The sequence below is a fragment of the Aquarana catesbeiana genome, linkage group LG02, assembly GCF_042186555.1.
Source record: "Aquarana catesbeiana isolate 2022-GZ linkage group LG02, ASM4218655v1, whole genome shotgun sequence".
Lineage (NCBI taxonomy): Eukaryota > Metazoa > Chordata > Amphibia > Anura > Ranidae > Aquarana > Aquarana catesbeiana.
The window spans coordinates 119468956-119494036 of NC_133325.1; the positions used below are offsets into that span (position 1 = coordinate 119468956).

Genomic DNA, 25081 nt, shown 5'->3' on the forward strand with positions numbered 1-25081 from the left:
GTAGTAAGCGTGTCAGACCTCCATAATAGGACCACTGCTTTCCCACAGATAGCAAGGGACCCACTTTGCAGCTGCTGGCAAAGGACAGGTTTTTCTACATAGGATGAGATGGGATTAGAAAACAAACTAGAACATTAAACACCTTTTTGGTTTGCTGCACTTGAAATATACTTAGCTGATTTAAAATAAAGATTCAATTGGACTTTAAAGGCCTCATGCACACTGGATGTTTTCACAGCTGCTCCTAGGAGCCTCTGGTGTTTTGTTTTTCCCTGCCTCTAAATGTCCCTCGATGTTAGCCTATGTGTCCATGCAGACATAGGCTCTTAGCAGCATTTAGTGGCAGGACCCTTTTTGGAGGCTTTTAGAGGCAGGGGAAAAAAAAAAAACGCTGCCAGTGTGTCCAGGATCAGCAGAGTTAGGGCAGGTAAAACGCTTGACGCTTCTAGAAGCTGCTAAACATGCCTAAACGCTGGTGTTTGAGCATTAATTCATTTCAATGGCCAGAATAAATTATTTATTCTGGCCAATGAAATGAATTAACATCCAAGAGCTTGACACCTGTAAAAGCTCCTAAAAGCTTTTATAAGCATTAGGCATTTTTTCTGCAAAAAACGCTGTTGGCTTCTAGGAGAGTTTAAAAAAAAAATGTCCTGTGTGCATGACGCATAAAAAATAAAAATCATTTCATATGTGGAAATAATTTATAAACAATTTGCCTGTGCAGGTAGAATTAAATGTATGTTTTCATATCGGTTGCCCCTTGATAGCATGTAGCTATGATACATCCCTTTATTTGCTTTACCTTCAAGTGTACCTCAAACAGATGGCAACTGTTTTTGTTTGAGAGACTTGTAGGAGTTCTCAGCTATAAGTACACCATCCGAATGACAAAGTATAATGTCCCCCCATAGCTTGTCATCCACTAGCTCAGGAGTCTTCAAACTACGGCTCTCCAGCTGTTGCGGAACTATACATCCCATGAGGCATTGTAAAACTCTGACATTCACAGACATGACTAGGCATGATGGGAATTGTAGTTCCTGAACAACTGGAGGGCCGTGGTTTGAAGACCCCTGCACTAGCTGGTGAACATTCATACAGTTTATGAATGTGGTCTAGTCTGGATCTCTATATAGAAAACAAGAGCACATTCTATCTGAAAACTGAATAAACAAAATTGTTTATCTACGATTATGTAACCTATTCGGGCCGGGTGAGGTGTGGCTTTCGGGCTACTTATTTCTATAAATAATACATTTATTTATTTCTATAAATCTGCCGAGAGAAGTGGGAATAGGAGCTGGTGAGCCAGCACTGCTCCATACTGCCAGTGGAATGCTGAAATAAGCCACGTCTAAATATTTTCTCTGAAATGTGGTTCCAGGCTCCATATACATTTCTTATTTTGGAGATTTTCAGGTCAGTTTGATGTATTCAGCCCTGCATGAAACCTCTTTGGCTTTACTAGCATCAGCGTGGGTCATTTCCTGGTGGAAATTTCTCTTCCATTTTCAGATACTTGTGGAACTTTGTGGAACTTTATAGGATTTGTCTTGGTAAATCTGAGTAGAAGCCACCATGAACAAGGGTTTTCAGTATTAGGTTCTCTTATACTATATTTCCTGTGAGCTAAGATCATGCCAGTGTGCTTTCATATTTATTATCAACTTTAATAACACCACTTGGCGTTTGCTAAAAAGATATATACTGTATACAATTGTCATTTAGATACAAAAATAATTTAATATAGTGTGATCTGCCACACCTACTAAAATATTTTGTCATTTTGTTCGGCTTCTGATTTGCACATCTTTGCCATACTGTATAGTTATAGGATAACCCCACTTATTTAGAACCTGCAGCTACTTGCTTTTACCTCCCTTCCTTCTACTAATTGCAGTAATGAATTACCATCTCCCCATTGGTGAGTTCTTCCCTGTGCTCTCCTCGTCTTGTTAATTGCCTTAAAACCTGGTGAAATATGTTGAAAGTGTTGCATTGTCCAATCATCAAATGTATATGAGCGTGATTGACTCTACTGTACTGGAATTGCTAGTGACATTCCAATTTCTGGTTTGCAGTTGATAATGAGAATCTAATAAGATAGATTTGCGTAAATGTTTTTTACCTTATATTTACTGATTGCTATAAAATAGACTAGGATATGTTGCACCCTCTTCCTTATAATCTCATCCTCCTTCTGTAGCATTCCTGCCTGTCCAAGCTCTGGTGTCAGAGCTTAGACAGGTGGATGGCCTTATGTCGCCCCCTAGTGTTTAAGCCTGGATATTGGCTGCTTGGGTCTGAGCACTGTGACATGGAGATGGACTTCAGTTCAGGAGCCAACAAGGCATAATGTCTGAGTAATTATATGTCCTCATGCGGGAGATGGATGATATGGGCTGTATGCAAACACAGTAATATTACTTTTTCTTCTTCCTCACAATGTGTACATCCCTACAACGTACTCCACAGCTGTTAACCAGGAAGACAGTCAATGCAGCGAAATGCATATCTCCCTCTAGTGGCTGACGTTTAAACCTTTATATTTAAGAACCATTCTATAGATACACAAAGGTATAAAAATGTGAAAGTCGCATAAAATATAAATTCAGTGAACATGTAAGGCACCCAGGTCCAGGTGCCTGCTGACTAAGTATTATCTTTTGGGATGCGCAGTCAACGTAAAAAGAAATGCAATATTTCACGTTTTAACTACCTTTCTGTTCTCCTACAGATAAGCAGTAAAGATGAAGATTTTCTAGACCTTTCTGTTGATGTAGAACAAAATACATCAATTACACATTGTTTAAGGTAATTATTTAAACCTTAACATTTTGTTTTTTTTTAATTTATAGTAATGTTGCATCTGCACAATTATTTTAAATAATCATAGAACCAAGTTGACTTTTTTAATTTAAAGTTGTCAGATTGTTTCTTTCACAATATTGTTTAAATTTTGTTTTCTTGCAGAAATTCTATGGTACATGTTTACCATGTTAATGGTCTTGACACCTAAAGGAGACTTCCACCCAACACTGTTAGTTTTGTCATGGAAAGGGAGTGCAGCCTGTGCTTTAAATACCTAGCTTTCTAGTTCTATGGTTTTTGGTCCTCAAACAATTGTTAACTTATTGTCTGGCTTGGTTGATCTTGGTTGGTAGACCCACTACCAAATTATACAGATAGGAGAAGCAAAGGGAGGTGATTGAAACGTGTTTTGAAAAGTTTTGGAAAGGTTCCCTAAATAGCATGATGGCATAATTACCCTTGATGCTGTGTGACTTGTGCCACTGGGCTCTTGTTTTTGCTTTCAATCAGTTTTTAGAAGTCAGCTGTGGTGATTTTTTTATTTTTTTTTTATACTTTGGTTGGCCACCTTACATTTGTCCATTTAGATTCTGGACCTTAACCACTTGCCGCCCGCCATATAGCAAAATGATAGCTGATAAATGATAAATTATTTCAATAGCCTGACCAGACGTCATATGACGTCTCTAGGATATTGAGCTGCTGTGCGCCCCCGGGGTCGCGCATCGGGGCGATCGTTGCTGGCTGTCAGTCTGACACCCTGCAACACCGATCTAGGTAAGGAGACTCTTTACCACGTGATGAGCCATGTCCAATCACGGTAAACAGGAAGAGCCGGTGATCGGCTTTTCCTCACTCGCGTCTGGAGAGGAGAGCTGACCAGGTATGCCACCCTAGACCACCAGGCATGCCAATCAAGGCTCACAATGGATGTCAATCTGGGCCCACAATGGATGCCAATCAGTGCCCACAATGGGCATCATTGATTGGCAGGCATTGTTTGGCACTGATTGGCATCCATCAGTGACATACATTACAGTACATCAGTGCCCATCCGTGCCGCCTATCAGTGCCGCATATAAGTGCCCATCAATGCCACCTCATTGGTGCCACCTTATTAGTGCCCATCAGTGAAGGCCAAAAATTACTTATTTACAAAGTTTTGTAAATGAAACAAAAAAAAACATTTTTTTTTTTCAAAATTTTCGGTCTTTTTTTTATTTGTTTAGCAGAAAATAAAAATCCCAGAGGTGATCAAGTACCGCCAAAAGAAAGCTCTATTTGTGGGAACAAAATGATAAAAATTTAGTTTGGGTACAGTGTTGTATGACTGCGCAATTGTCATTCGAAGTGGGACAGCGCTGAAAGCTGAAAAATGGTCTGGACAGGAAGGTGTATAAGTGCCCAGTATTGAAATGTTTAATTGAGCCAGTTGTGGCCTATTCCCTTTTTTTGTTTTTTTGCCTCGTTTACTGTTGTATTTTGTATGTACTTATAAATCATAATAAAATAAATAAAATTCTCCACTTAGATTAGCCTACACATTGGCCATACACTTAGTATCTGCCTTTAGTCGCTCATGCTGCCTTTCAATTGAGATAGACTACAAAAAATGTCTAGCCTATCGCATTTTGTGTGTTTTTGATGCCATATATCCAAGGACTGCCAGTGTGATTGCACTCCAAATACAGGGAGACTGTTAGATAAATTATTTTTAATACTTTTGTTTTAAGCAGTAACCTCTCCAATTTATGGCAGCATTTCAAGCTCAGCTTTTTACTCCCCTTTTATACGTTGTATACAGGACACCACTGGGGGTAATCCTTTGTTGTGTACTAATTCCATGTAAAAAAAAATAATTATATAGCTTGATGTAATAATGTCACTAACTCATACATCACCATTTATCATTTTAGGGGATTTAGCAACACGGAAACCCTTTGTAGTGAATACAAATATTACTGTGAAGAATGTCGCAGTAAACAGGAAGCACATAAACGGTAATGTATTGATAGCCACATATACGGTGTATTTAGGGTCACAGCTATTCGTTAAAGCCCAATTGAACTTTCAGTTTGAATTGGCGAAGTATATTCCAGGAGCAGCAAACAAAAGATGTGCACAGTCTTAGTTTGTTTTCTTTAAAAATCAGCCACAGCTTGAGTAAAAAGCATTTCCCCTTTCAGAATGCTGCCGTTTTTGTCATTGAAAATAAAGCTTTGTTGTTAAAAAAAAATGGCTCCTAACTTTTTTAGCTGGCACCTAGGTTCCAAGAAAATGTGTCAAGCCCTGCTCTATATCGTTTATAAATAAATTAAACATAATTGGTCCCAAGATAGGGTCTTCGGGTACCCCACTTACCACTCTAGACCATTCCGACTACACGTTATTTAACGCCACCCTTTAGACGCGCTTCTGTAGCCAGTTTTTTTTTTTTTTTTTTAACAAACCCTTGGTACATACCTACAGACCTCAGTTTGTAGATTAAGCTTATGTGAGGCACTGTGTCAAATGCTTTTGCTAAATCCAGATACACCACATCCACAGGCCTACCTTTGTAAAGGTGGCAGCTCACTTCCTCGTAGAAGGTTAACAGGTTGGTTTGGCAAGAAGGACCTTTTGTGAACTCATGCTGATTACTACTACTAATACTGTTTTCATCAACAAATTCTTTGATATAGTCCCTTATTAGCCTCTCAAATAGTTTACATACTATTGATGTTAGGCTGACAGGTCAGTAGTTTCCAGGAATATATCTCTGCCCTTTTTTGAATATTGGTACCACGTGGACTTTTCGCCAATCAGCTGGTACCATTCCTGTCAGTATGCTGTCCATAAAGATTAGGAATAGCGGTCTGGCTATAACCTGACTTGAGTTCCTTGAGGAGACTCGGGTGCAAGCTGTTAGGTCCTGGTGACTTGTTTGGATTAAGTTTTTCTAGTCTTTTCTGGTTACCCACTTTTGATGTGACCATTTAGAAAGAAAAATAACAAGTGAGATATTAAACGCCTTTTGTTTTAATGCACCTGGAATGTATTTAGCTGATTTATACTTAAAGCAGGAACTTCAGTCATTTTCTGCCAGTAAATACCTTATACAGCCCACTTCCTTTTTCTTGTCTGGAAAAAAGCCTAGGCTGATGACATCATGCACAGATCTCTCTCTTGTGAGAGTTTGGGGGGGGTTTGAGTCAAATAAGAGGGCCAATAAGAGCTGCAGAGCTGGAGGTGTGCCTCTGTGTAAATCCAAGTGAATAGGCAGCAGCTTCAGCTGGCCACAGTTAAAATGATTGCAGCCAGACTCAGTGGAGGGAGATTTCTGCAGCATATTTGGCAGGTACAGAATGCAGTTCCTCTTTAAAGTGATTGTAAAGGCTGAAGGTTTTTATCTTCATGTATTCTAGGCATTAAAGTAAAAAACCTTCCGTGTGCTGCTCCCTCGACAGCCCCCTAATACTCACCTGAGCCCCCTCTCAATCCAGTGATGTGCATGAGAGCCTCTGCTGTCCTAAGGGCTCCCTCTCCTGGTTGGCTGAAACAGCAGAGGGAGCCATTGGCTCCCACTGCTGTCAATCATAGCCAGAGAATCAATGAGGGGAAAGTGGGGAGGGTCTGAGCTGCAGCTCTGTGTCTTATGGGTGTGTAGAGCAGGGCTCGGGAGTGACCACGTACCAGTGCCCTCATAGCAAGTGGTTTGCTATTGGGGGCACTGGTCAAGGGGAGGAGCCAGAAGCGCCAGTGCGGGACCAGAGCGAAGGATCAGTACTGCTCTGTGCAAAACCACTAGATAGAACAGGTAAGTATGACATGTTTGTTTTTTTTAATTTTAAAAGGCCACACCTTTACTACCACTTTTAAGGTTCAGGTTCAGTTGAGCTTTAATGCATTTTTTTTAAACTGAAGATCTTGGTAACACGGCTTTTTTTTTCTACCAGATTAATAGTTTGGGTTAAGTTTTTTTTTTTTTTTTTTTTTTTTTTTTTTTTTTTCTCCTTCCCTTTTTCTCTAATTTACTTTTTTCTTTGATTTCAGGATGAAAGTAAAAAAGCTGCCTATGATTTTAGCTCTTCACCTAAAGAGGTTTAAATACATGGATCAGCTGCATCGATATACAAAGCTCTCATACAGAGTAGTCTTTCCTTTAGAGCTTCGGCTATTTAACACATCAGGAGATGCCACCAACCCAGACAGAATGTATGACTTGGTAGCTGTGGTGGTCCATTGTGGAAGGTAGGTACACTCAAAAGCTTGGGTGCATCTTAGTGCAATTTGCTACACTGGTCATACTTTATCTTACTGCTGGTCTGAGTGCCTGGTCACACTTCTGTTTAGTTGCTACTATGTGTTTTTATGCAGTTTACTCATTACCACTTATCTCTATGCAAGATGTACGTGCTGGAAACGGCATCCAAAAATACACTGAGTATGATTTATTTTTTTCTTGCTGCACTAAAATGCATTGATATGAATTGCATTTGATATATCCCCTTACACTGCCCTAACCCCAGTCTAAACACGGTCGCTAAAATTTAAGCTTTAACATGTTGTTTTAAGTAGTATTAAAACCCAAGCATTTTTTAGCTTAACGCATTGAGCACAATATAATAATTCCTCAGTAAACTATGTGTTAAAATTCTTACCCCATTAGGCCTCATGCACACGAGACGCCGGTGCAAAGTCTGCTGAACACATGTTTTTAAAAGCTGAAACCAGCATTTAGAAATGCCCGTTTTGCCGCGTTTGCATACCACGTTTAGCCGCATTTGCATCTAGAAGTGTCTGCAGAGCAGAGAATGACATTTTGCGACCCAACTTTGGGGCCCCGTATCTCGGGGCCACTTGGTGCTAGGAACCCCAAATTTAGTGTGCTAACACAGTGGAGCACTACAACATATCCAAATTTGGGGTTCCTAGCACCAAGTGGCCCCGAGATACGTGGCCCCAAAGTCGGGTCGCAAAATGTCACGCACTTCAGCAGAGAATTACATTTTCTGACCTGACTTTGGGATCACTTGGTGCTAGGAACCCTAAATTTGGATATGTTAGTCCCACTTTATTAGCACATCAAATTTGGGGTTCCTAGCATCAAGTGACCCCGAGATATGGAGCCCCAAAGTAAGGTCGGAAAATGTCAAGCATTTTTCTGCAGCAGATAATGACATTTTGTGACCTGACTTTGGGGCCCCATATCTCTGGGTCACTTAGTGCTAGGAACCCTAAATTTGGATATCTTATAGTCCCACTGTATTAGCACACCAAATTTGGGGTTCCTAGCACCAAGTGACCCCGAGATATGGGGCCCCAAATTTGGGTCGCAAAATGTCAAGCACTTTTCTGCAGCAGAGAATGACATTTTGTGACCCGACTTTGGGACCCCGTATATCGGGGCCACTTGGTGCTAGCAAATTTGGTGTGCTAACACAGTGGAACTAGCACTACCACATATCCGAATTTCGGGTTCCTAGCACTAAGTGGCCTCGAGATATGGGGCCCCAAAGTTGGGTCATAAAATGTTACTTATAAACGCAAACGCGGCTAAACGCGTTACCCGCGTTTAGCGTCTGAAACGTGGGAAACTTTTGCATCTGAACCCATTTTTTTTGCTTCTGGAAAAACGAGGTTAAACGCAACTGCCTAAAAACGCCCAAAAAACGAGACTGTGTACATGGACACATAGGATAACATTGAATTGGTTCAGGGGCAGTTGAAAAAAGTGTCCGACTGCCTCTGAACGTGCGTTTAACAGCGTCTCGTGTGCATGAGGCCTTACTGGCGGTTCACACCTTTGAATGCTGCTGGCAACCGTTAACAGTGGACAGTGCAGTCTCCAGTCTGTTAGCTTGGTGTAGGCAGGAGCAGGGAGACGCCTTGCCGCACTAAGCTTTTGGGGCTGTATGTTTCTATTGATGCACACAGTGAAAGGAGACACATCTCTCTAGTTCCTTCACCACAGGATCACTTTTATGGGCAGCGGGAGAGGTTGACAGCCCCCCACCCTCCCTCCTCGCTGCTTCCTGGTCATTTTCCCGGAGCCGTCGGCGAAAACGATCCTATCCTGTGGAGCAATGGGCAGGAAGTCGAGTGAGGGCAAGATGGCCCCCACTCGACTCTATGGCCTTGGAGGACCGGAGCAACATCTAATGGCACTTCCGCCTCTAGGTCTTAAAGGGCCTTTTTTTTTTTTTTTTTTTTTTTTTCGCAAATGTAAAATTAGTATTTTTTTTTTTTTTGCTTTTAACCACTTGCTGACCGGCTTGGCATTTTAAAGATGGGTATCTCGGTAACGACAGCAGCTGCTGCCATAAGCGAGGTATCCATCTTTTCAGTGAGCGGTCCTGTTAACGATAGTGGTGGCCTCTGCAGCGGATTCGCAACAAGATCATCATTATCGGTGGCGGGAGAGGGGCCCCCGCCTCTCTCCCGCGCCCGTCTCGACAAGCTCGCGCGCAGAAGCGAACGCAAATGAGAACGGTGGTCAAAACCACACATGTGAGGTATCACCACGATCGGTAGAGTGAGAGCAATAATTCTAGCCTTAGACCTCCTCTGTAACTCAAAACATGCAACCTGTATAATTTTTTTAAATGTCGCCTATGGAGATTTTTAAGGGTTAAATTTTGTCGCCATTCCACGAGCGGGCTCAATTTTGAAGCATGACATGTTGGGTATCAATTTACTCAGCTTAACATTATTTTTCACAATATAAAAAAAATTGGGCTAACTTTACTGTTGTCTTATTTTTTATTCAAAAAGGTGAATTTTTTCCAAAAAAAAGTGCGCTTGTAAGACCGCTGCGCAAATACAGTGTCACAAAAAGTATTGCAGTGACCGCCATTTTATTCTCTAGGGTGTTAAAAAAAAAAAAAAAAAAAGTTAATGTTTGGGGCTTTTAAGTAATTTTCTAGCAAAAAAACTTGTTTTTAACTTGTAAACACCGAGTCTGAAAAAGAGGCCCGGTCTTTAAGTGGTTAAGTGTGAAATCTGAGGTCTTTTTGACACCAGATCTCAAAATAAAGAAAAAAAAATTTTTTTTTTAGGGGACAGTGTAAAAATAAATAAGAAAAAAAACTTTAAAGCGCCCTGTCCCTCCGAGCTCACGCATACATAAGTCACGTCCACATATGTAAATGGTGTTCAAACCACACGTGAGGTATCGCTGCGATTGTTAGAGCGAGAGCAATATTTCTAGCACTAGACCTCCTCTGTAACTCTAAATAGGTAACCCGTAAAACAATTTGTACCATAGTTTGTTGCCATTCCACGAGTGTTCGCAATTTTGAAGCATGACATGTGGGTATCGATTTACTTGGCGTAACATCTTTTCACATTATACAAAAAAATTGGGCTTGCTTTACTGTTTTGTTTTTTTAATTCATGAAAGTGTATTTTTTCCCAAAAAATTGCGTTTGAAACACCACTGCGCAAATACTGTGTGACATAACATATTTCAATGACCACCATTCTATTCTTCAGGGTCTGTGCTAATATATAAATATATATATATATATATATATATATATATATATATATATATATGGGTTCTAAGTAATTTTCTAGCAAAAATACTATTTTAAACTTGTAAACAACAATTGTCAGAAAAGGGCCAGGTACTTAACTGGTTAATATAATTTTAAGTACAGATTGTACACAGTGCCTTTATAGCTGAATAGGTTTTTCATAAAATCTCTAAGTCTAAGTTTACACCTGCATAAAATTTTAATGCTGACACTAACATGAGCCAACGTGCCTGTAAGGCACATTTTTGACACATTAAAGCTCATTAAAAATGCAACTTTTAGATGCCCTCCAAATGTTTTTTTTTTTCCCATTTAACTGATAAACCTATGCCAAATGCCCTGTAAATGCTACAGGCTCTTTTACTTGAATGGAAGTAGTTGACCAGCTTCAATTCCTCTTAGACTTGACATGTAGTTTTCATTTTTGCCACACAGTGAAGTGACACAAATGCTATGTTTTTCCAAATGTGAACACCTATTTATCCATTAATAATTATGTAAATATTATCCATTGTAGGCTGCTTTGCTAGGCATTCAGGGAGCGCCAAAAACTCCCCCCAAACACATGTTTCTAATGCCATTGTTAACAGGGCCTAAAGGTCTTTTGCCAATTGTGTTTTGATATCCAGAAAAGGTTGTGTTCCACAGTTTAGAGAGCGATCTCAAAATATATTATGTTCTGTAAATGCCCCACCATGCACCTGTACAGATTGCTGTGTGGCTTTCCTTTCTGCCTGGTGTATGGATTCATGCCATACACCAGGCTGATTCAGGGTGAGGGAGGAATACACGTAAGCTCCATTATACTGTATTATTATTAATATAGAGAATTTATATAGTGCCAACAGTTTGTGAAGCGCTTTACAATGTTGGGGCAAACAGTACAGTTACAATGGAATTCAATACAGGAGGAATCAGATTTTCTCAAAAAACAATATTTTAATCTAGTTCTCTTGTATGGCATAGTAACCTGTTTCTTGTCTGTCTTTTTTATACAGTGGTCCCAACAGAGGACATTATATTGCAATAGTGAAAAGTCATGATTTTTGGCTGTTGTTTGATGATGACATTGTAGAGGTAAGTTATTTTTTATATGTGGTTACACAATATTATACACAATGTGAATACAGGCTGGAATTGTGTTAGGGGGGTATAAACTGAAATGATGGAGATGCATGAAGGGAACACCTTAAGTTTGGGCAGGGGCCTTACAAGGGAGTTTCTTCATGGTTTGGTGGGGTGTGCGGGCTGTATGTGAGCTCAGTGAGTTATGTGATGGCTGTTAAGAGATTCCAGTGCAGAGAGGTATTAGACATGGTGGGTCTGTGCTGGCTGATACAAGATGTGGTGGAACATTGCACGCTCGTATGAGGCACAGTAGATCTGTGCAGGCTGGTAGGGGAGAGAATGGATCTGTGCAGGCTGGGATGAGGTAGGGTGGGGCAGTGTTGAGAGTTATTGGACGTGGTAGGTCTGTGCTGGCTAGTATGAGTTAGGGTGGGTCTGTGCTGGCTAGTCTGAAGAGTTTGTGGGTCTGGTTTGGCTGATATGAGATGTAGTGTATCCATTGCAGGCTAGTATGAGGTGTGTGGTGGACCCAGTGCAGGCTAGTATGAGGTGTGTGGTGGATCCAGTGCAGGCTAGTATGAGGTGTGTGGTGGATCCAGTGCAGGCTAGTATGAGGAGTGGTGGATCCAGTGCAGGCTAGTATGGGGCACAGTAAATCGATGCAGAGTGATATAAGCCCTGGTTCAAGATTAGCTAGTATGAGGCACAGTGGGACAGGGTTGGCACAATGGTTTTGTACTGGCTGGTATCAGGTGAAGTGGGTGGGTGCGTGCAGTCTGGTATGGAGCATGGTGGGTCAGTTCTGGCTGATATGAGGTGCAGTACCTTGGTGTTGGCTAATATGAGTTACAGTGGATCAGTGCAGGCTGGTACAAGGCACACTGTGTTCATTTATGCTTACCCACGCTTTTTAGTTTTTTGGTTTTTTTTTAAACATCTGTATATTTCTTCTTTCTATGCAGAAAATTGATGCACAAGCTATTGAAGAATTCTACGGGTTAACGTCAGACATCTCAAAGAACTCTGAATCTGGTTATATTCTCTTCTACCAGTCTCGAGACTGAGTGAGAACTGTCACAAAGACATACATTCTGCCTCATTTCTTCTCTGGACAAGTGGAGCAAGGAGAAAGCACTGATAGATATATGTCTATGTACAATTTAAGTTATATAGAGATATATATATATATATATATATATATATATATATATATATATATATATATATATATATAAAATAAATATAAATATAAAAAACTACAGAGAGGGGGAAAAAAAAGTAAACAAAAACAAAAAAAAAAAGACTCGAGAGCTCAGGGGGGCATTAGCGCAGTTTGCACACGCCGAAGCAAAGAACACGGATTGAGCAGACAGATACTCATATCATGAAAATTGATTTATTTGCTCTCAGGTATCACGCTCACCATTACAGTCCCATCACTACTGCTACTACAGCTCACCATGAACAGAAATGGTCATTCCTATTGTTGGATCACATTTTACAGTTATTGCTATTCTTAATCGTTTTTTAGCTAGCTATTACAGCCGTTCTTAAAAAAGCATTCAATGACAGAAACCTGTTCTGTCATTTTTTTTATTTTTTTTTCACACTGACCACCCTACACAGCTAAGCAGACCTAAAAAGAAAAATGTTTGAAAATCTAAAAACCTAAGTCGCTGTAAAAATACTAAAATAAAATTATATATATTTATATATTTGCGCCCAGCAACCGCAATTGCCTTTCTTGGAGTGAATAAGAAGACATATTTGAAGCTTTCAGTCGATTGGATGCCTGGAGAAGCTTACAGTCATAGATGACCAGATTGGGAACAATGCACAAAGTTTGTTATGCCCCCTGTTATTTTGGGGAGATGGCAGCTTAACTGTGGAAAATTCTTTAAAATGTTTGCAGTAGGCATGCCGGTTTTTGCTACAGAATTAGATGTGGTATGGAATCTTTCATTCAGTCCGTTACGTACAAAGTTCTGTAACCTGGAGATGAAAAATGTTCTGTAAAAATGTAATTCACATAGGGAAGCATTTACAAAGACTGAGTTAATCAGGGGCCTCTACAGAGCAAATCTGCCGGTGACCTAAAGGATTTGCATTGATTTTCTGTGCTTGTATGCCTGGAAATCCATCCGCAGCATTTCGCCATGATTTGTAATAAATGTTATTGTTTTGCAATATTATCTGCACTTCCTACATGTCTTAGACTTGGTCAGAAGTATGAGTTAGATTGAAGTAAAGCTATTTCTAAAATTTAGGGTGGGAGCGATCCCAAAAATGAAGCGTATAAGTTATTTGCTACAACTTATCACACAGTGCTTCTCTTGTACTAGATTCCCCTGTTCCTGTCTTTGTAAACCGCTTCTGCATATACGCGCGGGATTTCTCCATTGGTGCTTGGAAAACTACTAAATTGCAAATTCTAAAAGGGTAGGTAGGTTAAGGCAGAGGTCGTTTAATAATATATAATAGTTATAGTATTGCAGTCTGGAAACCCTAAGGTGTTTCTGTTATTAGATCCCATACATTTACTTTTAGCACAAATCCGTTGTTCACTAAATATATTTTGATATTGTTAATTTATTAGTCAGAAAATGGGAACTGTTGTGACAACAAAGAAACAGAATAAACTGTCATGTGCAACACAATATAGAATTATATATATGGAAGTTTCTATGTGGATATTGTATAGAATGTAACCAAGACAAAAATACATTTCTTACAGTTGGTCATACACAAACATAATTTTGACCAATGTGACAGATTTCCCAATATATAGTCGTTTAAGCAAAGCAGAGTTACTTACTAGGAGTGAGCAAATCCCCCATTTGTCAGATCCAACTGCACAGACGAATCAAGCTTCACTAATTTACTATGCATGTGTGCAATTCATTCACAAGTTATGAGAATTCTGATTCCCAACGAGATTTAAGGTTTTCCTCATATAACATGATTTAAGCAAATTTAAAATATGTGGATTGGTTTTTATTCCATTTCAAAGCTTTGTCAACAGTATACTTTCTGCTTTCTTTTTTTTTTTGTCCTTTTATTTTTTTTGCAGACACATTTCAGGTTGCATCACGTGACTAGTAAAGGAATCTTTTTTTTTTCAAAATAAGCCTGCACAGTCATATTTGAAGGCTGAATATTTAAATTTTGACATAAGCCAAGTTATAACTGGTTCTCATTAAAGTAAAGCTCCACAAAGCCCTGGCACCCATCCGCTATAATTATTAGTACCTGCATTATGTTGTGTTTGCTTACATTGTTATTCCTCTGCTCACTGTTAATCTCCTGCCTGGGTCACACTGCAAACATCTTTCTGATTGCACAGAAAGGCCTCTGTTTTGAAACCTGTGACAGGTACTCCCTTCTTGACCGTTCTTCCAACAGTTGGTAAACACACAGCTTATGATACAAAAGTGACATGGCTTAGGTGCTAACATTTACTGGTAAGACTTGACAGTTATTTGCTAAGCTACTCTTAAAGGAGTATCACTTTATTCTTAAACTCTTTGTAAAATCCCACAGAGGACCAAGCAGATGTAGCCCATACAAAGCAGAATGTTCCATCACCTTGCCCCCTTCACCACACAGTCTTTTGACCACACTGCAAGCAACGAGACAAATATACTGTATTATAAAGGCTGATTGACAGTACTTGGCCCTGGAGATGAGTGCCATAATTTAGCACATCAGTGGGTGGGGGTCATCTCTATTTACATCATAAAACTCTGTGCATCCACAAATTAAAGGCCAGTCTGTGCAATGGGGTTGTTTGTGTGATCTGTTGGCTCAGTGAGTGATTACTATCAACCAGTGCTGTGTATGTTTGCTGGCAGCCTTTATCACACAGCGCTGCAACTTTGTTAGTTCTTTCATAAAAGTAAGCAATCAGTCAGCTTAGAGGTAGGGTATTGGGCTCAGTGCTGTGCTGTGCTCTAGCCTCCCCATAGGAATGCCCATAAATTGGGCTTTAGCCTGGGGTGAAGCTACAGCACTGACAGAATTTTTTTTTTTAACTGCACTGGTCTTAAAGAGACCAAGGGCTATACACACTGGGTCCCCTGATGGGTTCTACAAGGATTTTCAGCTTCTAGTGATAATTTTGTAAATCTGTCACATTGACAAAAAATGTTACGCCACTTACGGTCATTACTATTAGGTTCATAAATGTGTGCTGCGTAGTGGATAGTTTTACAATGTACTAATATAATCGTAATGACTATACGTCAGACACTGGTGGAAGCGAATGATGGGACTTTGTGGTCTGGTTTTGCAGCAGCGTGTGAACCTCCTACCTGTCATCTCTTTATCTCCAGAGCATACACAAGTCTGGAGCATGCTGGGAATGATATCTGAAATTTGTGACTGCCAGGCGCCTTTATGCAGCACGTTTTTTTATTTTCCTACAATTGTTTCCTTAATACAGATTATGAATAGTAGCTTAAAAAGAATTTCCAGATTTTTATTTTCCTTTTAAATAAGAGATATTATAGTAATGAGAATGACTGCACCATGTAGAATCCAGAACTTTACCATGGTAATATATGTTTTTTTGGGTGATCATCCTTTGTCAAATCATGACCCTTATGTATCGTCCAGCCGTGTCTGAATGTAACTTGCCTGAAAAGTGGGTGAATATGTATCTATCAAGCTTTGATGTACTGCTTACCATTCCTTTTTTTTTTTATCATGGTGTGATAAGACTTTAAGGGAGAACTCTAGATGGTGCGTTTGAGTGGAAGGGGGGTGAGGTGAGTCAGGTGTAGATCATTACCTTTTGTTTTTTTTAACTCCAAGCATGCTCTTCAGAATGTTTGGCAACCTGTATTTCTTATTGTTGAAGGTTTTTTAGGAAGTTCCCATAGGGTTTTTTTTTTTTTTTTTTTTTTTAATTATTAAAAGACGCACTCCACCTAAAACTGAAAATTTACCTTTGAGGTGCATACAGCCTACCTGCTCCATTCCTTAGTTTTTCATCCAAGCATTGCTGTAGTGCCACCCTAGTCCCTGGTAATCTTGTGATGCTCAAGCACCCTTCTTGCTGCACCCAGTCTGAAAAATAGAACATGACAGCATTAAGATGTTTCTCACAACCACCCAATAGACTCAAACCTGCCTTAGATATTTGAATGCAGTTGGTGAAGTAGGATGGTACACAGCACATTCTTCAGGAGGTACACCCCTACTGCCCATGTAAGGTGGTTTGTGTGTTCTGTGTCTGCAGTGGATTACAGCTTAAAGTTATTTTAGGGAATTTATTTTTAGGCACATCTACAGCATGCCTGAATGTATTATTAGTTCACTGACTGGCTTCACTTGTTATCTGGAGGTGCTTGATAAAAAACAACTTAAGGTAGCGTTTTATACTTTTTTTTTTTCCATCACAATGATCAGTAGAGCCTCAGCCCCTCAAATAGAGAAATCTATTGGCAAACTGTTGTATTAGTCTTTGCTGCGACTGGTTGTACTACATCAATGACCAACCAGTGCATAAAGATCTTCAATCACCAAAGGCCACTAGGAGTGCAAAATTGTGACTCTAGTATCGAACCCAGTTAGCATCTTGAGTGCTCTACATGAAACATTGACTGTATGGGGCATATTTATACAGTGTTGAATGATTGATTGACATTCATTCGATCCAGAAATACTTGGTAACACTTTTTTTTTTTGTTAGCGTTATCCCTAGGCAGCGCTTGCATTACCGTGCAGTAAAAGAGTGTACCATAATGAATACCGCAAATACCGAACTATACAAAACAATTATATATATATATATAAAAATCCTTAAAGTGAACTAGTGTAAATATCTATATGAATTGTGAAACCTTGAGTGCCAGGTTCCCAGGGTGCCCCCTATAGTAAATATTCAACCTCGTTCTGGGTAATACACACCGCACTCACCAGATGTCGGTGACCCCCCTTAATTTACAGCAAGAGAAATCCTTAATGCTTGTAGGTCATTTGGAAGACCTATCCTGATCTTCCTGGCACAGATCCTTTCTCCTCCTCAATGCAGTCCCAGTTATGCTCCAGTGAGATAAATGGACAGACCGTATGATAAAAATAAATAGTATAAAATCTCTTCGTAGGTTTATTAAACATTATTAAAAAGCACTACAACTTCCATTCGCCTACAAAACGTTCCGCTATTGCAATCAAAAAGATGGATGCGTGCGTTCCACCTGCGGACTGAAAGTGACGCACCGAAACAACCGCTTAAGGCATTTCATCATTTTTTAATCGTACTGCCTGACCATTAATCTCACTGACGCAATCATGGGACCGTATTGAGGAGGGGAAAGGATCCGTGCCAGGAAGCCACCAGGAAGATCTGAATAGGTCTCCCAAAGGACCTACAAGCATTAATGACTGTTCATGCTGTAAATTAGGGGGGTCACTGACATCTGGTGAGTGGATTACCCAGCACAAGCTGGAATATTCACTATAGGGGCACCCTGGGAACATGGCATTCAAGATTTCACAATTTCTATATAGACAATCGCACTAGATTTTTCCACATATGTATACGTGTGTGTGTATATATATATATATATATATATATATATATATATATATATATATGTGTGTGTGTGTGTGTGTAGTTTGGTATTTGTTATCATTCGTTATGGTACACTTTTTATTTACTGCATGTTAATCCAAGCGCTGCCTAGGGATAACTATATTGGTCAGACTCCCCGTTGGGAATATTAGACAGCAGCTGCATGCACTAGGATTATTGTTTAAGTAGGCACGGATGTTTTGGCAACATATTTACAGCTTTTTTTTTTCTTTTTTCTTTTTTTTTTTTTTTTTTCTTTATCATGCACTCCACAATTGCAGCATGAATTTCTTTTTTGATAGAATGTGTTAGAATATTGCAAAATTACAGACAGAGGTAGGGGGAACTCATCAAGGCTGGATTACCAGAGTCATTTTTAAAACAGGCCAGCCTGGTACAGAGAACCAATGCTGGAATAATAATGAGGCAAATTACAGGTAGCTTGAATCCCTACAGCAGGTTTTTATGTTTGGCTTAGCGGACTGTAAAGCCTGAGTTTTTATAGTTGATGTGAATTTTAATGAAAAATAATAAGTCTGCAGCCCTATTCTGATTGGCTAATACCATTGTTGCCAGTCCAAGATATTGAGACGTCTGCGGGCATGCAGGTGAATAATATTCCAAAAGCTAGATTCACATCTTCACCTTCCACTCAAGCCATTAGCTGGAGCTTTAATTTAGCACATACCGTTTGAAGATTGTTTTGTAAATACTTATTTAGCTGGCCTGTTTGTAACTTAAAGGCTATATTTACTAAAGAAACTTTTCTATAGTAAGATACAGTCAAGTCATTTTGGTATTAAGTCGATATGACTAGATAGTAAGTACAGGTCACTGCTGCTAATCTCATGCTTTATAACCATGGAACACTTCTATTGGCTCAGGACACAGCCTTGTAGATTTCTGGTCCAATAATTCACATAGATTTCATGTGGCATTTGGCCACTTTAATACTTATATTATAGGGTAATATAGGGATATACGTATAGGGTATCAACCCGCTGATTGCAGTCCTGTTAAGGCTGAGACAATCTGTCATGTAGAAATTAGTGATAGTCTATAAATGTGTGAAAGCATGTACAACCTTGGTTTGACTGCTTTCTTTCTCTGATTTTTTTTTTTAAAGCAGCACCTCCCCTCCCCTCATTAAAAAATGTGATTCTTTTGGTCTACCTTTAGGGCCGGTCCCCACTGGTGCGATGTCAGACATTGCATGTAATTCGCACTGCAGTGCAAATCACATGCAATCTCTGTGAGATGCAATTTCAGCCATACAGATAGTATGGCTGAATTTGCATCGCATTCAGAACAAACTCACATTTTTTTGGTCTGCAGCAGAATCGGATACCGTGCAATCCGATTCCTGTCCGAGTTTGCAGATCGAACTGCGATCTGCAAACTGATTTGGGGGTGTCATTAACTTTTCATTGACACTTCCAGCAGTTCGCATAGCGCAGGGTTCCCGCATCGCAGCAGTGTGAACCGGCCCTTAGAGCTGTGAATATGTTTCTCTTGTGAGTTTGGTTACATTCAGAAGGCTGTACTCTGTACAAATCTATGTCCGGCATTGCTGCTGCCTGCATGTAACCACTCATCTGAGTGGTTACATAGAGCTACAGCCAACCCCAGACACAGCCAGTGTGTGTCCATGTTCGGCATTTCTGTAGAGTACTGGCCACATACAAACTGGCCACAGCCAATTGGCCAAATTGTATGCGGCCATTGAACAGAGTGGTGCTGTGTCCAGAGGTGACATTTAGTCACCTATTTAGCAGTCTGAATTTAGCCTGAAGCTCGCTGCAGAGTGAATGCAGGATGGGCTTCTAAGCCTGCTGACTTCTATGCTCTCACTCAGAATGTCTGTGTAAACTCAGAGGTGCTTGCTGTTTGACGTGAACCTGTGGACTGACACTGAAGGTATCTGCAGCTGATTGCAAATTTGTCATATTTAAAGTTCTATCAAAGGAGAATGTCATCCTGCGTAGGTACCCTGTAACTTTGCCTACTCAGAGTACAGTGCCAGTCTGTTAAAAGCCCACCTATACTCACCTTTGCCATACTCCATGACCACTTGTGCTTTTCCATCAGAGCCTGTAGTCAAACCACCTTGTGTAAAGCTGGGTGTACACATACCAAAATGTGTGTTTCAGAAGGAACTCCTTGTGTTTGGTACTTGTGTACCACTGTCTTTAACAGAAGCCGGTCTAATGACCTGCCTCTGTTGAAGGGTCCCGCTGGAAAACCAGCATGCGATTAGCACTTGCAGCCAATGGCTGCAGCGCTGATCAGTTTAGTCAGATGGTGGACGAGTAGAATACAATAGCGTAGCGGTGAAGATCCCTTCTTCTGTGTCACTTGTGTTGATCTGGGGATCTGTCAGTTGTTTTTGTACAACCCGTTGGTTTAACAGAAAAAAAAACTGTATACACCCTGCTTCAGATCTCTGTTAGGGCATATACAGGACAGGGTGCTGGCATAGTTGGCCGCCACCTCATGTGACTATTCGGACCTGTCAACTCACTGCTCAGGCTAGAGCACTGCATCCTGGGTAGATGTCACCCATCCCCAGAAGCGCCAGGTATTGTGTGCGGGCTTCATTGGAGCAACCAAGAGGGGGCAGGTAGAATGTGAGTATAAGTGAATCTATTGGGTGGGCTTTAAAGAGACTATCACATTTCCTGGAATGGGCACCTTTCTGATGGAGACTGCCTTTGCCTGACTCACAAACTATATGACAATTCCACATCAGTGAAGCTCCTGCTCAGCATTACTGCGATCAAGTGAATTGTCTTGGAACAAATAGGACACTTACAAGTCAGACACAAGTAGCTTTCAGCAGAACAGTACTAGTTTACATTAAATTCATTTTTAAATGTGTTAAACACATTCCAGGTGCATCAAAACAAAAGCTACTCAGTCTTACAGTTCCCTTTTCTTCAGAAAGAATCCACAACCTGAGTAGATAAGCCTGTCCAGTGCCAGCACGCTGCAGGGAAGCGAAGGACCCTCATGGAGTACATGAGTCCTTCTCTGTAGCCTGCTGACATTGGACAGGCTTTTCTCTAAATAAAGCAAAACTTTAAGACCTTATACTCCTTTTGTTTTGAGGGATCTGAATTATATTTAAACAAAGTCTAATTGGATTTTTAAAAACAGAAAAACAGCAAGTTGTCTCTGGACAGCATTTTCCCTGATGCAATCAACACTCATTGTACTTGTTCTCTGGATATTTAAACTGGATGCAAGTTGAGGAAAAGGTATGTGGGGCCAGAAGAAAGAGCTTGTCTCTGGACATCATGCATTTGTGTCCAAGCACCTTTTGAATAAGAGTGAGATTTTTTTCTATTTATATATTGGTTCTGTATTTTTTTTCCTTTTGCAAATATCTACTGCCATGTATGGAAAGGTTTCCACATTTTATACAGCTGAAAAATTGTCAAGTTTTATTCAAATTTCTTAAAATGAATTTCTGAATGCTAGTTTTACTCATATGAGGAGCGTTATACCAATCATGAAATGCAGTTGTCTTTCTCAAAATGGCCACCTGAACCAATAATGTTCAACCTAAATCTGCTCATTCATGTTAACTGACAATATTTGTTTTGTGGTTTTATTTATATTTTTAGGAGGAAAAAAAGCCAAGGTTTGTTATTGAACATGGTTTATAGTCAACAGTGAAAGTACACATTTATTTTTGCTAAGTGTGTGAAATATGTGTCCATAGGATTTTTTTTTTTTTTTTTTTTTACTTCACATTTGCAATCCATTTCATAAATGTGTATTTTTTGTATGAATATATGAGGTGATGGTTCTGAATAAATTAATTTTTACTTCTAGTGCAGCTGAAAATAATACAATTCTTGAATTATTGTCAGAATTTAGCAATTTATTAAAAAAAAAAAACAAATAAATTATATTAACCAACCAAAATGACCAACATATGAAGCATTATATAAATATTTTTTAGGGGTAGTCAAAATGGGGACTTTGTCAGCTGTAAATAGTGGAACTGATTGCTGTGTAACTATAATTGTTGATTTGAACAGCAGTTCATTATTTTGTATATTAGAAACAAGAATTTTATTAAATTTATGTTATTTGTTAACATACTAGATGTATTAAACAACCTATAAATTATAAAACGTTGCACTTTTGATACAGATTTATAGAGGTTTGGCGGGTGTATTAAAGGGCTTGCTTGAAATAACCTGATGTGTTATGATTTCCTGTTCTAAAGAAATAAAAGTGTAAGCAACACAGTATTTCTTCGCTGTCTTGTCTGACGATCACTGCAACATCTATTAGCTGAATACTACATTAGTAAAAAAAATATATAACCATACCTACAACGGAATATACTTGAAAAAGATGGTAGAGCACTTTAATCTGCAGCTTTCATTAAAACAATATCTGCTAATCCCACCATGAAGACCGTTCCTCAGACACTTCCTGTTACCGGGGACAACTGTCTGCCAGTTTCCAGGAGGAACATTACCATGTCACTTTCGTCTGTTCAGGAGCTTTTTACATTTTGCTTCCGCTGTGCGCTTCTGCATTGTCAGCCTATCGCATGTGCCTCTGATGGTGGGCACAGGACGTGCCAATAGAAACTCTCAGCCATTTTCCACTGTGATCACTATTAGGAAATCGGTTTAAAGCAATGATCAACTAACTGTGTAGTGAGTGTATGTAGACAGAAGGATACTAGAAAAAAAAACACGGTAATAGTGTTCTGTAAAAAAAAAAAAAAAAAAAAACACATTGCACACACAGTACTTTAGCAATCTAAATAAGTTGTTACAGTTAAGGTGTACTTTAACATTAACCCCTTTAAGCCTAAGGGTAAAACAAATTGTAATGCATAAGCACAATTTTGGAACTTTTGACGTGTTCGTAAAACCGTAAATATCACAAATACTTTGTGCATCCAAGTGGATTATAACTTTTTTTTTCGGACAAATTGGGCTTTCATTTGGTAGTAAATGAATATGGATATATCCTGATTTTTTTTTTTTTATTTTATTAAAGGAAAACTGGCCCAAAATAGTACATTTTAGCTGTATATTTCTTGTTACTACCGTAACCTACCACCAAAGAACAAACCAAAATAAATTCTCCTGCTCCTGACGATTGCAGCGATACCACATTTGTGTATGGTATTTGTTTGTACCCATAGTACATATGGTGAGTGAAAATGTAGCACTAGTCAAGGCTGTGTGGAACAGCTATGTGAACCAAAAAATGATTAAAGAATAAAAAAACGTGAATATGCATATATAGAAATAGAATAACAGACACATAAGTCTAATTAAGTGATAAAACACAAGTGAATCAAAAAGATTAGGTGTAAATCACAAATGGGAAGAAGTGATGGTTATAATAACAAGAAGTCCGTCAGATGGTGGACATCTTCATGTGAGCAATCGGGCAGGAGATGTGAATGTTGGCAACAAATGTCCCAAAGGATAATTGTTGTGAAAGCAAGGAGTTCATCAGATAGTAGACATCTTCATGTGAGCAGTCAGAGACATCAAATATAATGTTGGTAGCAGATATCACAAGAAGGAAATAAATGGGTACTCTTACCGGAACAAATGGATCTGGATGTCAGCGACACCAGATCAAACAGGCATAGATAGAAACAGCTCAAGGTATCCTGGGCTGGTCAGCAAGGAAACTGGAGCGGGCTCTGGTATCTTCAGAAGGCGATATCCATCCGATACGATCACCACAGATGGATCAACCCTTGGGCCAGTGATGGCTGGATGAGTGGGGTGAACGAATTCATGATGAAAAATATGTAAAAAGAAGAGGGCTCTAGATGGTGCAGATCAAAAGCAATTTGGGTTTTTATTTTCATAAAAACCGCATACAATGGCATAAAATTGCGATCACAGTAAAAAACGGAGCAATGTGGAGAGCAAAGAAGCAAATCCCTACGCGTTTCGTCCTAATCGGAATTCTACAGGGGCATCAAACAGCTCCCCCACATTGCAACATATATATAAATGCTAAAAAACCATAAAACAATCGGCAACCAATCAGAAAATTGGTCAGCTGATTGGTTGTGACAGGCTGACCAATGGGGGCGATGGATCAAAAGATGAACCACCCACAGGTGAGCCTATCAGATGTGAAAATTATATAACATGTAATGGAACATAACATCACAAAAAAACGTGGGCTGAAAAGCCAGCGAAATTCAGCTCAAAAAGCTCCCAATCAGTGTCAGCAACCTCAATGAGGCTGAATGCCAGAAGCAATCAGAGATTGTGTGTCAGCCGGATTCACGGAAGTAGGTTGTCACCGATCCCGCACTAATACAGAGAGGGAGTCACTCCCAGACCAGAAGAGGAAGGACATCATGGCCGGGTCAGCGTCAACCTCAAAACAAGGCTTGGAACGATGACTTGTGACGTGGACGGCCCTCCGCTCCGGATCAGTAGACGCTCACCTCAGAGTGAGGCTAGGACCGCAAGTCACGTGTTTGGAGCAACGTTAAACACGTGACTTGCTGACGTGACACGTGACAGTGTTCCTACGGCCCACATCACGTCGTATTGCGTCGTTTAGTTGGGTCGGAGGAACAAGTGTCAGCAGTGCAGTAAAATCTATTGGGAGAGAGAAAAACAGCATCGACTTCAGGACAAACTATGCAGTCCAAAGATTGAGTGGAGGGAATAAATCTTATCTGCGATGGTGTTGGAAACTCAACAGCGACCAAAAACCTTAAGTGCAGAGTAGCAACTCACTACACTTATGCTATGCTGCAAATGTAGAGAAACAAAAATACACAATGTAATGATGGATATGTGATAAGTTTACATCTATAATGATCAAATCGGGTGTATGGAATGTAAACACGAAAGATGTATGTGTGTAAAAAAAAAAAAATAAATATATATATTGCTCTCCACATTGCTCCGTTTTTTACTGTGATCACAATTTTATGCCATTGTATGCGGTTTTTATGAAAATAAAAACCCAAATTGCTTTTGATCTGCACCATCTGGAGCCCTCTTCTTTTTACATATTTTTCATCATGAATTCCCTTACCCCACTCATCCGGCCATCATTGGCCCAAGGGTTGATCCATCTGTGGTGA

At 39.7% G+C, this 25081-nt stretch overlaps 1 protein-coding gene and 1 long non-coding RNA gene across 2 annotated transcripts in view; one reads left to right on the forward strand and one right to left on the reverse strand.

The window, feature by feature from the left end:
- Positions 1 to 22238, forward strand: part of USP12 (ubiquitin specific peptidase 12) — a 103105-nt gene extending 80867 nt beyond the window's left edge. Inside the window, exons 5-9 of the mRNA XM_073613399.1 lie at positions 2741 to 2817; positions 4731 to 4814; positions 6847 to 7044; positions 11330 to 11408; positions 12362 to 22238. Coding sequence (XP_073469500.1) covers positions 2741 to 2817; positions 4731 to 4814; positions 6847 to 7044; positions 11330 to 11408; positions 12362 to 12463 — 540 coding nt within the window. The 3' untranslated portion in view covers positions 12464 to 22238. The remainder of the gene's footprint in view (positions 1 to 2740; positions 2818 to 4730; positions 4815 to 6846; positions 7045 to 11329; positions 11409 to 12361) is intronic.
- On the reverse strand, positions 12565 to 24467 carry LOC141127174 (uncharacterized). Its single transcript, XR_012241494.1, has 3 exons — positions 23563 to 24467; positions 16368 to 16466; positions 12565 to 13391 (listed from the first exon to the last, which is right to left on the reverse strand). It is a non-coding gene; the product is annotated as an uncharacterized lncRNA (long non-coding RNA).
- Between the last annotated feature and the right edge of the window lie 614 nt (positions 24468 to 25081).